Source organism: Lissotriton helveticus, chromosome 5_1 (genome assembly GCF_964261635.1).
Source record: "Lissotriton helveticus chromosome 5_1, aLisHel1.1, whole genome shotgun sequence".
NCBI classification, from domain to species: Eukaryota; Metazoa; Chordata; class Amphibia; order Caudata; family Salamandridae; genus Lissotriton; species Lissotriton helveticus.
In genome coordinates this window covers 1,686,135,056-1,686,151,196 of record NC_136065.1, presented here as the reverse complement: position 1 = coordinate 1,686,151,196, position 16,141 = coordinate 1,686,135,056, and the positions used below count along the sequence as shown (strand labels likewise).

Below are 16,141 nucleotides of genomic sequence, written 5' to 3'. Positions count from 1 at the left end.
GTCAGTCCACACCTTCCCCCGCAGCATCCGCCTCAAAACCCTCCTAGTCCGTGCTTTCAGGCCCATGTGGCGCCAGTGGGGGGCAGGGTTCGCCATCACCACCTCCACTGGCGCACTGTCACATCGGACAGGTGGGTGCTGCAAATCGTCCGAAGGGGCTACTCCCTCCCCTTCGAGGCGACTCCTCCAGCCATGCCACCGCAGAACCACCGTGTATCGGGGGATCATTTGCGACCTCTGCAGGAGGAAGTTACGGCCCTCTTGGCCAAGGGGGCCATCGAGCGCGTTCCTGGGCCAGAAGTAGGGTGTGGTTGCTACTCCCACTACTTTCTGGTACCCAAGAAGGGCAAAGGGGGCCTACGCCCTATCTTGGACCTACGGAACGTCAACGGCTTCCTCCGGAAGGAGAAGTTCAAGATGCTGACACTTGGTCCGGTCCTGGCTGCCCTGGACCCAGGAGACTGGATGGTAGCGTTGGACTTGCAGGACGCTTACTTTCATATCCCCGTCCTGCCTGCCCACCGGCGCTACCTGCGGTTCATGGTTGGCCACGAGCACTTTAAATTTACCGTGCTCCCCTTCGGCCTTACCAGCGCCCCACGGGTGTTCACAAAGGTGATGGCGGTGGTCGCAGCTCATCTGCGCAGGTTAGGGGTTTCAGTCTTCCCCTACCTCGACGACTGGTTGTTAAAGGCGGGCTCGCCCCAGACAGTCGTCAGCCACCTCCAGGTGACGTCAGACCTCCTGCACCAGCTGGGGTTCTCCATCAATGTGCCGAAGTCACACATGTGGCACTCTCAGAAGCTCCTCTTCATCGGAGCGGTTCTGGACTCGGCGCGGTTTTGGGTTTATCCGCCCGAACAGCGGGTCCGGGATATTCAGGCTCTGATTCCCATCTTTCAGCCGTTATCCTGGGTTTCGGTCAGGTTGACGCTGCGGCTTCTGGGGCTGATGGCCTCCTGCATCCTACTGGTGCATCACGCCAGGTGGCGGATGCGGGCTCTGCAGTGGGACCTGAAGTTTCAGTGGGCCCAGCATCAGGGCAACCTATCCGACCACGTCCTGATCTCGGAGGGCACTGCGAGACAGCTGCAGTGGTGGCTTACGGACCGCGATTGGGTCAGCGGCAGATCCCTCTCCCTTCCCCAACCGGAGCACGTAGTTGTGACGGACGCGTCCCTCCAGGGCTGGGGAGGCCACATGGGAGAGGCGGAGATCAGAGGCCTCTGGTCTCCGGCGGAGACCCGGCTCCACATCAACCTGTTGGAGCTCAGGGCGATTCATCTAGCACTGAAGGCATTCCTCCCCTCTGTCCGGGGGAGTGTAGTGCAGGTGATCACGGACAACACCACCGCCATGTGGTACTGCAACGAACAAGGTGGGGTGGGGTCGTGGATCCTTTGTCAAGAGGCTCTTCGCCTTTGGCAATGGCTGGAACGCCAGGGCGTGACCCTGGTGGCTCAACACCTGGCAGGTTCTCTGAACGCCAGGGCGGACGAGCTCAGCCGTCGGTGCATGATGGATCACGAATGGCGTCTGCACTCGGACGTGGCGCAAGGCCTCTTTCAGCGATGGGGAGAGCCTTGGTTAGATCTATTAGCCACAGAAGAGAACACGCAATGTCATCAGTTCTGCATGTTGGAATTTCCAAGGCGGCACTCGCTCGGAGACGCTTTTCGTCGCGAGTGGAGTTGCGGTCTGTTGTACGCCTTTCCGCCTATACCACTACTGCCCAGAGTGCTGAAGAAGATCAAGCGCGACCGGGCCCAAGTCATCCTTGTGGCTCCGGACTGGGCGAGAAGGTACTGGTATCCAGAGCTACTCAGTATGTTAGTCGATTCCCCGGTTCGTCTGCCTCTTCAGGAGGACCTTCTGTCGCAGCAGCAGGGGACGGTCCTCCACCCGAACCTGTCCAGTCTCCACCTCCATGCTTGGAGATTGAGCGGCGACAGTTGAGGCCATTTGACTTGCCTCCTGAAGTTTGTAACATCATTCTGGCAGCCAGGCGTCCCTCCACAAAGTCGGTATACGCCTGCAGGTGGAACAGATTTGTGGCATGGTGCACAGCAAAGGCTGTGGATCCCCTCAACGCCCCTCTTTCTGAGGTCCTTCTCTTCCTTCTTTCTCTTGCCCAGCAGGGCTCTGCTCTGGGCACTATCAGGGCTATCTTTCTGCCCTTTCAGCCTTTCTCAGGCTGCCTGATCAACCTTCTTTGTTCAAGTCCCCTATTGTTAACAGATTTCTTAAGGGCATCACACACACGTTTCCTCCTGTTCCGTTTGGGATGCCTCAGTGGGACTTGAACCTGGTTCTTACATTTCTGATATGCGCTCCCTTTGAGCCACTTCACAACTGTCCTCTTCGCCTTCTGACTTTGAAGACTGCTTTCCTGGTTGCCATCACCTCTGCCAGGAGAGTGAGTGAGTGACCTCCAGGCCCTTTCTTGTACTCCACCTTTCCTTTCTGTCCATCGGGACAAAGTGGTGCTGCGTACCAAACCTTCTTTCCTGCCCAAGGTTGTCACGGCCTTCCACATCGGGCAGTCTATCACCTTGCCAACCTTCTTCCCGCCACCGCATCCCTCTAAAGAGGAAGAGCAGCTCCACCGTCTGGACCCAAAACGTGCGCTCTCGTTTTACTTGGATCGCACACGCCAGTTCCGGGTGGATGACCAACTCTTTGTTGGTTACGTGGGCGCGAAGAAGGGGAAAGCGGTGCACAAGAGGACCATCTCTCGGTGGATCATCCTGTGTATCCAGGCATGCTACTCCTTGGCTAGGAAGGAGCCTCCTGCTGGATTGCGGGCTCATTCTACCCGAGCCACGGCGACTACCACTGCCCTGGGCAGGGGAGTGCCCTTACAAGACATCTGTCAGGCATCTACGTGGGCGTCGCTGCACACGTTTGCAAGACGCTACTGCCTGGACAGCCAAGTCCGGAGGGATGGCTTCTTTGGCCGTTCCGTCCTCCGGGACTTTCTGGTGTGAATATTGGTTCGCAGACCCACCACCGGGGTTGGTATTGCTGGGGTATCTATTCTAAGGTAAGGAATCTAATACTAACGTGTCTCTTTCAGATGCACAAGTTACTACTTGTGTAAATATATATCTGTAAGAGACATTAGTTAGTATTAGATTCCTTACCGACCCACCCATCCTCCCCGTTCTGCGAACCAATATCTAGGGTTAGGGTTGTCCCCTTTCAGGGCCCTAGTTTCAATGGCACCAGTGTTGGTTTTTAACATGGCTCTGCGTTTCTGGCGCGGAAAAGCTGTGTCTAAGAACTGACGCCAGCACGCGGAGGCGGCGTCTAAGTACTCCGACGATGTCATCACGGCGCCGACGACGGACGCGGAGCCGCAGACGACGCCTACCGACGCGCAAGGGTACTGCTACGCAAAAATTTCCGGATCCAGTCTGACGCCTGGGGATATTTTAAGGTAAGGAATCTAATACTAACTAATGTCTCTTACAGATATATCGTTACACAAGTAGTAACTTGTGCGTCACGAACAATGGTAAGGCCTAGGTCCTTGGGAATCGCTGGGGCTGCACTGGACTAACAGTAGTTAGGGAGCAGGAGGCCCACGGGATGTGGGTGCAGTGTCTAAATGCCCACGCGTGCACACATAGAAGTCATTGGGTGCGTAAAGTTCGAAAGTTAAGGTTTTAGGAATCTTCTGACTGGACTAGAAACTAACCACTTGAAACTAGGACACTAGGAGTGTAAATCTTTACAGGAGCACTGCAGTACTCGCGTTACCTCACCCACAGGAAGCGGATGCATAGGTGTCAAAGTGTATTGGAGTTTGTGAGAAGTTGGCCTGATATATGATGCTCACTAGTTCTAGTGATCACCTTGTATCAGTCCAAACAACCCTTATGGTGATTAGTTGTAAGTCAACCTTATAGACGAGCTAGCCTAATGGTAGCATGGACAAAGCAGTCTTAGGCTAAACTCTTTTGGCATGTGAAGCCAGCTGTTTTACCACAATATAACCCCTTGAATACCAGATGAAAGGACACCACACAGGTTGTTATGAAAATAAACACTATATTTATTAATAACAACACCTCTGAACTCTTTATGAGGTCAGAAGGCTAATCACATGACAATCTCTTAAGAAAAATACGACAAGTTGAACAAAATTACAATGGTACCTAGGGGCACGACAAACCATATACTAAGTAAGTGGAATGTGAAAGTCGATAGAAGGAATGGAGCTGTCCAGAGGCTGTAGGATCGTTGGGACCACGCTACACTAACTCTAGGTAAGTAATAGGAGGCCCACGGAACGCGTGTGCAGAGTGTGAACTCACACGCGAGATGCGTAACGACGTCTATGGACAGTACAGTTCAAGTTAAAAGGTAAGTACGGACAATCCTGACTAGGTAGGACTAAAACGACTGTGGAACTGGACACTAGGACAGTTAAACTACCCTTGAGCACCAAAATGCTCTCGTTACCTCACCCACGGGCTGCGGTTGCATAGGTGTCAAAGTGTGTCGGGTTCTCGCGTTGAAGTCTACGGAGCCTGGAAGAAAAGATGCTGCAGGCGACCAGGAGGAAGATGTCCGGTGCGATCCAAGGGTGGATCGGCGAAGAAGAGGACCTGAAAGCAGAGGGGACAGTGTTCAAAGTCACTAGCCAGTGACCGGTGTGGAGCCAGGAAGGAACCAGATGTCTTCGTTGCGATCAGGTGAAGACTGGACGCTTGACTCTGCAGCCACGACGACCAGGATGGAGGCACGAGCTGTCCCACGCAGGCTCTCGCTGTCGGCGGTGTTGGATCCGGAATCGGCGTCAACAGGCCTTGGCAAAGGCAACCCACGCGGTGAGTGAAGAAAGCGTCTGGTGCGGACAAGGAGAGTCCGGGGTGCCCCTCTTTTGGAAGGGAGCAAGGGCCAGTCTGGAGCAACCAGACCAGCAGCAAAGATTCAAAGGTTCGTCGTCTAGGAGGCCACTAGCCAGCCGGCAAGTGACCAGACATCGCGTCGAGCAGCAAACAAGCAGAAGGGCCCCACGTGGATCTCGTGGATGCTGGAGGGCTAATCTTCGGTGCAGGGGCTGCTCGGGGCTGGGGCTTCTCAATCCTCAAAGCACTTGGTCGAGTTTACCTCGGGAGTCGTGTTGGAAGCGAAGTGCAGGTTCGTTCAAGATGGCCGGTCCCACGTGTCTCGTCGCACCCACGGGTCTCAGCTGTGCTGCAGATGTAGGTTGAGGTCGGAGAGGTCTGGGAATCCGGGTCTCGTCGGGCTCTGAAGTCTGGATCCTCGAGGGAAGACGACAAAGTGAAGACGCTGGACGCTTGATGGTGCCTGCAGTTGCAGGGTGGACACTCCTTGCCCACAAGGTAGATTCTTCAGTCTTCTGTGGAGCAGAACGTCGAAGTCCAGAGTTTCTTCTTGTAGAATTGTTCAGGATAATCTAATCTGGAATGGGACCAGCTCCTACCTTTATTCTCCTAAAGGGGGCTGCACTACTGACTAGGTCCCTCCCCTGGGTGGGACCAGGAAGTGGGGTGGCTACACCCCCTATCCTTTGTCCGGTTTCCCGCCAGAGCTGGGGCAGGGATGCCCCAGCAACTGGTTTGAACCAGTGTATGCACAGGACACCTTGTGTGCCCCGGGCATGTCTCATTCCTTTCAGGCCTGTCCTACCCAATACACAAAATCCTGTCTGGGGTGGTGCTAGCACCTCCCAAGGCAGGAAACCCTTTGTCCAAGCCTCCCTCGCTGGAAGGACTCCCAGCAGCAGGAGGTCAGACTTGTGTCTGTGGTGGTGGCATCCATTTTGTGATGCTGAGGCTCGAGTTAACTTTAACCGGGGTTCACAGTTACATACATGTCGTGCCCCTCTAGAAGGGTGGAATGCTACCCCCGTCGCCAGGATTGGCGAGGGGGCAGTATTCCAATTCGTATGACACCTTATTCGACATGTTTTGATAATGTTATACCAGAGTTAGCATTTAACCGCGAGGTTGATAATGCACGTAAGAGTATATGGTATAGCGTTATCATGGAACAGCTATTAGGACTTGGTTCCGCAAGCTGCAAACGGGCTCAGCTCATGCCATTGCACCATCTCACATAATTCCAAGCACTCTGCCTTCAGGATTGATAAGGCCTGCCATAGGAGCGACTGATAGGAATATATGTGTCCATTTTAGGGTTAGCTATAGATATACTATATCTATAGCAAAGGGTGATTACACCACCTTGCCCCAGCTGTCTTGCAGCCAGTTGTGTCAGTTTTGGATGGCCAGCCAGGGGTGGCATACTAAAGCGCCAAAAATGGTCCTTTCGTCATGGAAATGCTTGCGGCAAATGCGCTAATTACTCTGCTTCTCAGCTCTCGAACCGGCTGCTGGAAATCAGCTGATTTCCATGACGAAAGGACAATTTTTGTTTCCACGTGACTAATGCACCTGGATGTTAGGACTGTCGTGCCGCGCATACTTGTCTTGATAAAGACCCGCTGCGACTGCAAACATTGGCGCTTTAAGGGTCGAAACGTCGACATCTGTTCACAGGCCACATAGACTTGGAGCCCCAACGAATTTGAAAGAAATTATAGGGTTCCCAGATTGTACCAGTTGATGGCCTCTATGAAATAATACTCTGGACATACGTGTATAGTTTCTTCATATTTTAAGTTCATGAAATTTGGATGTATTTTGTTGATCACAATTTCACTATTCACTAATGTCACATTTTCCTGCACTATATTTGATATATTGACAGTTACTGTATATAATGTACAGAAATTATTTTTTGACTCAGAAAATGGTATAAAGAAATTATAAAGTAATATACAGGATTTCCTTCTTCATTCATTGTAAGGAATTGTCTCAATATTTCAGAGGTGTTCTGTTGGTTCTATTAGGAGCTTTGTATAAAGAAACTGTTTGGATAAATCATGGTTGTTTGAACCCGACAGAACCAATAGTTTCTAAATTTCCTCATAGACTGGGCACCAGCTCCCAACCAACTCCTTTAAGGCTGTGCTGACTTCTGCAATGCACACTAATATCATTACATAAACATTATTACCAGTAGCACCCACTTTACGGTTGCCTTACTAGCGGATGTCACTATTATGATCCTTGCCACTTTTTATAAATCAATAATCTGGGCTCCCCAAATTGATCTCCAATAGCTACCATACGACAAATATCCCATAGAGCAGCACATAAGCAAGCAACAATAAAGTTTTGCCAAGTTCCACTTTCCATCCCAAGATGTCCGCTCATGTTAGCGCTCCAGCCCTCCCAAGTTTTTCATCATAAACTTGCCGCCTCCGGGTAAACAGATTACGGGGAACCGGAGCGAGGGTAGCTTCTGAAGCAAGGGAGAAGTGTGGCTCACTGGTTAGAGGAGGCAGACCCTGAAGCAGAGGTCAGACCCGGGACCAGGGTTCAATTCCCGAAGCGGCAGGGTCTTAGGCCCAAATATCCACGGACACGATAATTCTCGTTTCGGTGCCTACTCAAATCACAGGTTCACACTCTGCAACTCTGGGCATTAGCTGCTTAATCTCCACTACGGCCCCCCGCGGCGGGATGCTTGGCTTTCACCTTGGGGATACCCAGTACGGGTATCTCACAGGGAAAAAGCCTGGACGGGTTCCCAAGGCAAGCGCCGAGATACCTACGGGTAATCGAGCGCTACATAAGAACGCATAATAATAATAATAAGTTGCCGCCACCCTCCTGTGAGTATTACAACCAACTTCATGTCCAAACGGTAAGCCTTGCCTACATTTTTAACCACATTCGGCTATGTTAACTCCGCTCTCCTTTTGCCTTTAAGGAGTGGAGCAACATCGTGCTCCATATCACCCCCGTTGGGCCTTAGCTCCCAATACTAAGGGTGAGTTTGACAAGCGGCAGAATTCCCTCCACCTAACCCCGCCCGCTGTATGTGTCGTTTTCCCCCTCTATACCACAGTGAATGTTTTTTGCAATCATGCTGGTGGCACTACACACGTTTGTTCTATACAGCCACAGTTTCCGTATATGATTGTGCCGTGATACATATGTCTACATAGGGTATGAAATGTGTTCACTAATGTTTGCATTGTTGCTTAATAACATGTGGCTCTCATTAGGGGCGTTTACAGGAGCACGCAGACTCGCCCCCGTGGAAAGGTGACATAATTGCCTGGCGATTACCGCTTCTAGGGTCATACAGCCCCTCCTGTTCTCTCCGGTTTTGGGCAGCTATACTGTACGACCAACACGGGCTATGCCCATCCTTATTTTTGTGTTTTTGTTTTTAATTGTTGTGTTCACACGAGAAAAAATATCAAGCCTTTGGTGATGCAACATTTGACTACTTTTTGTAGTTTGAAAGAGTTCTATGCTTTCTGAGTTTGATCCATCGTTTAGCTACTTCCAAAAGCATAGCCCTTAACCCTTTTTTCACCTTTTAGCACTTCGCCTCTCACCATCAGAAGTTTCTCCCCCATTGAAGGGCCCTGAGCTCCTCATACTCTCATTGTAGATTGTGTCTCCTTCCCTCTCCCGTTTACGTTGTTTGGTATACCCTTGACAACTTTCATCCTTGTTACCCCGCCCTTAATATACCCAGTGTCTTTTGTTTTTTCCCCCCACAGGTTTCTACGCGCCCAGTACAGGACTACTAGGGCCCAACTTCAGGCTATCTCCAATTTTATAGAGCCTGTTTTTTAGTTGTGCCCTACATTTCACATAGGTCCTGAAGAAGTGCCATGCGATTCCTTCGGAACAACTAGGCACAAAACATGTCGACCCCCCCTTAGAGACTTCCCGCTAGGAACCTCACATTCCCATAGGGCATTCATTATCGTTTTTATTTAGACAAGATCTACCTCAACCATTAAAATGTATTGAGATTGGGACTACCATGACCTATTTTAGATCACCCCTCACGTGCACACAACCCCACACTGCCCCCACACCCACCCAACGGCTTCTTCTAAAAAGATCTCAGACAAAGAGCCCCGGAAACAGTGAGCCCGTCGAGCCTTGCAGTGCTGGCCCGACCAGGAGCAAGGCCCAATGATGAAGCATGATACCTCTCGGGTTGTGTGAGGGCAACAAGACAAGAGATTTGTCTTTCCCCTTCTTCTTCCATTCCCTCTCTAGGAACTGCACCCCCCTGTCTAATACGTTCCCTTCGGAGCCACGGGTGCAGGACCTGTGTAAATATTGGCTCCCGGTCCCACCCCTCTCTGTCCAGTCCCTGCCGTATATAGCACCAGGGGTACCTAGCGCCTGTAGGTTTAAGTTTCTCTTGTACACTACAGAGTTGGTTAATGCACCACTAATGTGATAAAGCAAAGGCATGACTCCCAGCCTGCCACTATTGGCTTTCAGGGCAGTTATAAACTGTTGGCTTGACTTTGCCATTTCAAGCAAGGGGAAAGCCCAAACCTTCCTTTTTCATATTTATAAGTCTCCCCTAAAAAATGCCTCCCTAGCCATGGACGCAGGGGGCATTATATTAAAAGGTTGGACCTATAGTTTCATGTTTTTAAAGGGCTAACAGTAAAAGATAGTAATGTCTTTTTTTTTTTACTGTTGAATGGATAGTAGCACCATTGGCAAGTGCATAATTACAGGCTGATATCTCAGCCCTGCAAACTTCTAAATGGGACTAGTAAAGTTGGTACTGCAAGGTAACAAAAAAGTCAATGCATCATATAGGATTTAATGGTTACATCTAATTTAATGTCACTGGTGGGCAAAGTGCAACTTTAGTAAATGTTGTCTTTTTTGCCCAAGGTTTTCCAGTGCATGTTTATGGTTGCAAACAAAGGTCTGGCATTTATACAGGCGTTTGTCGTCCTGGGTAGGAGCGTCCAGGATACCCAGAAAAGCTTACAATGTGCCTGCTGGGGGCAAAGGCGTCATCTCTTCCTGGCAGAAAACCCCCGTAGGGTGTGAACCCAAGGACAAAAGACATGCACACACAGAGAGGGTGGCTGCTCCTTTGTTTAGGTAGACAGGAGGGCGCTGGGGAACGCAAGCAGAAAACACTGATCAATCCGTTTTTTACGTGGATGTGTAGACCTTGAGTATCCACGTTTCTTGGATAGTCTACCAACCTCCACACACAGGGAGCGCAGGAAGATATCATGTAGGAAGGACACAAGTAGCCCGTTGGCTAGTGACCCCTATATGCCCGGAGGGCATTTTCTGGGCAAAAAGCAGTCACCCTTAGACCTCAGTTGTATTGGAGAAGAGGCCTGAAGGATGACTGCCCGGCTGACCTTGGACCTGGCAAAGAGAGGCTTAACCAAAGTTGGACTGCACCTGCTGCTCTGTGGGCTAGCAAAGAGAGTATGTTGCCTGTAATGTCCTGCTCATGGAGAATTTGTCACTCACGCTCCAGACAGAAGCATACTCTAATAGTCAGTTGACTGAATTCCTGTTTCCGCACTAGGGCTATAAAAGCTGGAGAAGCCTGCTTTGGCGTGTTGGATCACTAAGTTCTGGATCGTTGCTCACTGCCACAGGGCAAGCTCGGAGACCAAGTCCTGCCGCTCAAAAGTTGCATGCCAGTCTGCTGGACCCAATAAAGTCGTTAGAGTGTAATTGGGTCACCCAGAATGAGAGTTCTCACTAGAACAGGGGAATCCCTGGTTTAGTTGTGATCGGGGACCAGTAGCACTGTGGCAATTTGATTGTTGCTGGACCTAATAGGATGTCAAGTGATATTGATCACTGTAGCCAAAGCTGCCCCACCAAGACCGTGGACTGAGGAGTAGCCACAGGAAGCCTCCAGTCGACCGCACAGCATCCTGTATCCCTTCTATCAGGACCACTCCATAAGAAGTCAATGGTAAGTTGCTATTAACACGGAGACTGGACTGGAGACTGCTTCCTCTTCAAGGTAACTCTTCTTAGGGACTTTTCCACCCCTCTCATCTGCTCCATGTCAGATTTAATTATCCAAAGTAACTGGAAGTGACCATATTCAACTTTGACAAAAACTTTCCTTAAAATGTTTCTAAATTATCAAATTTATTGAATTTGCCAGTGGTTGTTCGCTGTTGATTGAAAAGTTGTGATTTATTGTTTAAGTATTTACATCTCCAGGATTCTTCAGAGGATCTTGTTCATTTTGATGTCTATAAATTCCTAAATATACAATCTGTTATTATGAATTGGTGTTGGATTTCTTGAAAGTCCTGTTTATTTTTTATCCTTTTGTTTTGGTGCTGTTAAATGCTTTCCAGCTATTTATGTGTTAAAACCTGACTGCTTGAAACAGCTATCTTGGGTTGAGATAAGGTTTGAGCCTGACTGTACCCTAGGCAGTGTTATGAGTTTATTACATGATGAGGCCTCACTAATACATCATAAAATGAACCACATTTCCGCACAAGATACTTAATATTTTACGTGTTAACATTTTTTACAATGGAATGATTGAGGTTGCATGGGTGGTCCAGGGACTGACTCACACATTACCTTGGTATTTCAGGTACAGCCTCTTTGCTGCACTTTCTCTCATCATGGAGGATGGTATTGCCTCCCACCTGGAACATATCACCACCTTGATGGTTATGTCTCTAAAATCCAGAGAAGGAGTTGTGGTGAGTGGCATCTCTTTTGGGGAGGGGGAGGGAGGGTGTTAATATTCACTGATGCTGATATACCATTTCACTTATTCTAACATAGCAAACCAGATGTGTTCTTATCAGCCAAGTTGATTCACAAGGGTGCTTTGGAGAATTTGACCTCTGTTCTATATTACGACTGTCAATATTGTTCGCTAGATTGACAAGCTCTTTTATATCACTGAATATGAAGAAAACATGCTAAGATGTTATGTAAACTTTGTTAAAATTGTCTTTGTTTGATCCCAATTTTTTTTCCCGGGCTTACTAAATTTACAGTCCCTCAGTGCCCTTTAAGTTAATACTTTTTACAATGTCAGAGGTCAATCTTTGTTTAATATAGTTACCTTTTCTAACCTTTGGATGTATTGTGTAGCAGTTGCCTATTGAATCTTCATCTTACAGAATCCTCTAGCATACTGGATCGAGAAGCTCCAAAGCTCTTGTGAGAAGTTGGCCTGATATATAGTGCTCACTATTCTAGTGATCACTGTGTATCATACCAAACAACCCTTATTGATGATTGGTTGTAAGTCAACCTTTCAGACCAGCTATCCTAGTAGCATGGACACGAGCAGTCTTCAGGCTAAACTCTAGAGGGCGTGTTAAGCCAGCTGTTTTACCATCACATATACCCCTTGAACACCAAGTGAAAGGACACCACACAAGTTATGAAAATAAAGGATATTTATTTATAACAAGACTACCCTGAACTCTTTATGAGTCAGGGAGGTAAGCACAATACAAAACTCTTACGAAAATACTTTAAGTTGCACAATTTACACAAATGCCCGAGGGGCACGAAAAACCATATACACAAAAAGTGGAATGCGAAATGCTAACAGGTAAGTAACAAGATCCAGAGGCTTCAGGATCACTAGGACTACACTAATGAACCTTAAGATTACGAGCAGGAGGTCTAGGGAGATCGTGTGCAGAGTGTGCACTCTCACGCGGGATGCGGGAAGAAGTCTATGGATGCTAGCGTTTCTAAAGTTACTGTTTCCGGACGAATCCGACTAGGTAGACTGAAAACGACAAAGGATCTGGACACTTAGATAGTGAACCTGTGCTGGAGTACCGAGATACTCATGTTACCTAGCCCAGGGGCCGCGGCTGCATAGGGTTCAAAAGACGTCGGGAATCCTCGTTGAAGTCTATGGAGCCTGAAAGAAGAAGTTGCTGGCAGGCGACCAGTGAAGAAGTTCGGTGTGATCCAAGGCTGGATCAGTGAAGGAGACGACCTGAAAGCAGAGGGGACTCAGTTCTTAATCACTAGCCAGTGATTATGTGGGCACCAGGATGGCACCGGATGAAGTCACCTCGACCAGGTGAGTGGGCGACGCTGGACTCTGCAGTCACACGGGCTAGGAGGCGTTGTCGGCGTCCAGGCTGGAGGTGCGAGCTGTCCCACGCGGCTGTCGGCGATGCTGGACTCAGGATTTGAGCAACAAACCTTGGCAAAGGCAAGCCCACGCGGTGGAGTCAAGATGGCGTCTGGAGTGGACCAGGAGGGTCCGGGGTGCTCCTCTCTTGGAAGGGAGCAAGGGCCAGTCTGGAGCAACCAGACCAGCGGTGAAATCGTCGTGGTACGTCGTCAAGAGGGTCACTAGCCAACGGGTAAGTGACCGGACAACGTGGCGAGCAGCAAGGAAGCAGAAGGGCCCCACGCAGATCTCGTGGATGCTGGGAGGCTGGACTTCGGTGCTGGAGCTGCTTAGGGTTAGGGCTTCTCAAACCCCAATGCACTTACTCGAGGGTCTCTCGGGGGTCGTGCTGGTGAAGCGTCGTGCGGGTCTTGAAGATGGCCGGTCCCACGGGTCTCGTCACACCCACGAATCTCAGCTGGGCTGGATGATGTAGGTAGAGGTCAGAGATGGCAGGGAATCCGGGTCTCGTCGAGCTGGGCAGTCTTGATCCGGAGGATGGACTTACAGCAAACCGCAAGAGCTTCGATGGTGCCTGCTGGTGCAGGGTGGCTACTCCTTAGCCACAAAGGAGAGTCTTCAGAAGAGTCAAGAGTTCCTTTCGTGGAAAGTAGTTTCAAGATTCAGAATGATCTAATTTGGGAAGTGTGAGGGCAACAAGACAAGAGATTTGTCTTTCCCCTTCTTCCATTCCCTCTCTAGGAACTGCACCCCCCTGTCTAATACGTTCCCTTCGGAGCCACGGGTGCAGGACCTGTGTAAATATTGGCTCCCGGTCCCACCCCTCTCTGTCAAGTCCCTGCCGTATATAGCACCAGGGGTACCTAGCGCCTGTAGGTTTAAGTTTCTCTTGTACACTACAGAGTTGGTTAATGCACCACTAATGTGATAAAGCAAAGGCATGACTCCCAGCCTGCCACTGCTGGCTTTCACGGCAGTTATAAACTGTTGGCTTGACTTTGCCATTTCAAGCAAGGGGAAAGCCCAAACCTTCCTTTTTCATATTTATAAGTCTCCCCTAAAAAATGCCTCCCTAGCCATGGACGCAGGGGGCATTATATTAAAAGGTTGGACCTATAGTTTCATGTTTTTAAAGGGCTAACAGTAAAAGATAGTAATGTCTTTTTTTTTTTTACTGTTGAATGGATAGTAGCACCATTGGCAAGTGCATAATTACAGGCTGATATCTCAGCCCTGCAAACTTCTAAATGGGACTAGTAAAGTTGGTACTGCAAGGTAACAAAAAAGTCAATGCATCATATAGGATTTAATGGTTACATCTAATTTAATGTCACTGGTGGGCAAAGTGCAACTTTAGTAAATGTTGTCTTTTTTGCCCAAGGTTTTCCAGTGCATGTTTATGGTTGCAAACAAAGGTCTGGCATTTATACAGGCGTTTGTCGTCCTGGGTAGGAGCGTCCAGGATACCCAGAAAAGCTTACAATGTGCCTGCTGGGGGCAAAGGCGTCATCTCTTCCTGGCAGAAAACCCCCGTAGGGTGTGAACCCAAGGACAAAAGACATGCACACACAGAGAGGGTGGCTGCTCCTTTGTTTAGGTAGACAGGAGGGCGCTGGGGAACGCAAGCAGAAAACACTGATCAATCAGTTTTTTACGTGGATGTGTAGACCTTGGGTATCCACGTTTCTTGGATAGTCTACCAACCTCCACACACAGGGAGCGCAGGAAGATATCATGTAGGAAGGACACAAGTAGCCCGTTGGCTAGTGACCCCGATATGCCCGGAGGGCATTTTCTGGGCAAAAAGCAGTCACCCTTAGACCTCAGTTGTATTGGAGAAGAGGCCTGAAGGATGACTGCCCGGCTGACCTTGGACCTGGCAAAGAGAGGCTTAACCAAAGTTGGACTGCACCTGCTGCTCTGTGGGCTAGCAAAGAGAGTATGTTGCCTGTAATGTCCTGCTCATGGAGAATTTGTCACTCACGCTCCAGACAGAAGCATACTCTAATAGTCAGTTGACTGAATTCCTGTTTCCGCACTAGGGCTATAAAAGCTGGAGAAGCCTGCTTTGGCGTGTTGGATCACTAAGTTCTGGATCGTTGCTCACTGCCACAGGGCAAGCTCGGAGACCAAGTCCTGCCGCTCAAAAGTTGCATGCCAGTCTGCTGGACCCAATAAAGTCGTTAGAGTGTAATTGGGTCACCCAGAATGAGAGTTCTCACTAGAACAGGGGAATCCCTGGTTTAGTTGCGATCGGGGACCAGTAGCACTGTGGCAATTTGATTGTTGCTGGACCTAATAGGATGTCAAGTGATATTGATCACTGTAGCCAAAGCTGCCCCACCAAGACCGTGGACTGAGGAGTAGCCACAGGAAGCCTCCAGTCGACCGCACAGCATCCTGTATCCCTTCTATCAGGACCACTCCATAAGAAGTCAATGGTAAGTTGCTATTAACACGGGGACTGGACTGGAGACTGCTTCCTCTTCAAGGTAACTCTTCTTAGGGACTTTTCCACCCCTCTCATCTGCTCCATGTCAGATTTAATTATCCAAAGTAACTGGAAGTGACCATATTCAGAATGATCTAATTTGGGAAGGGGGCCTGCTCCTACCTTTATCCTAAGAAAAGGGGCTGGCACGCGACTAGGTCCTGCCCTAGGGGTCGGACCAGGAGGCGGGTGGTTACACCCCTCTCCTTTGTCCGGTCTCTCCCCAGCTCAGTGGCTGGTGTGCCCCAGGAACTGGTTTGAGCCGGCATATGCACAGTGAGCACCGGGGTGCCACTTGTAGTCACCTTCCTTTCAGCCCTGCCTACCTGGGATACACAAAATCCTGTCTGGGATGGTGCTAGCACCGCCCCTGACAGGAAACCCTTTGTCCAGGCCTCCGTTGCTGGAAGGACTCCCAGCAGCAGGAGGGCAGACTTGTGTCTCGGTGGCAGCATCCATTTTGTGGAGCTGAGGCTATGTCTGACTTTAACCGGGGTTCCCAGTTACATACATGTCGTGTCCCTCTAGAAGGGTGGAATGCTAACCCCGTCGCCAGAATTGGCGAGGGGTTAGAATTCCAATTCGTATGACACCTTACTCGACATGTTTTGATAAAGCTATACCAAAGTTAGCATTTAACCGCGAGGATTATAA

The 16,141-nt window shown here is 49.6% G+C and overlaps 1 protein-coding gene across 2 annotated transcripts in view; it reads left to right on the top strand.

Moving 5' to 3' along the window:
- Nucleotides 1–16,141, top strand: part of IPO4 (importin 4) — a 2,629,293-nt gene that overhangs the window by 1,807,864 nt on the left and 805,288 nt on the right. For both annotated transcript variants that reach the window (XM_078644926.1, XM_078644927.1), the window contains exon 18: nt 11,473–11,584. In XM_078644926.1, coding sequence (XP_078501052.1) covers nt 11,473–11,584 — 112 coding nt within the window. The remainder of the gene's footprint in view (nt 1–11,472; nt 11,585–16,141) is intronic.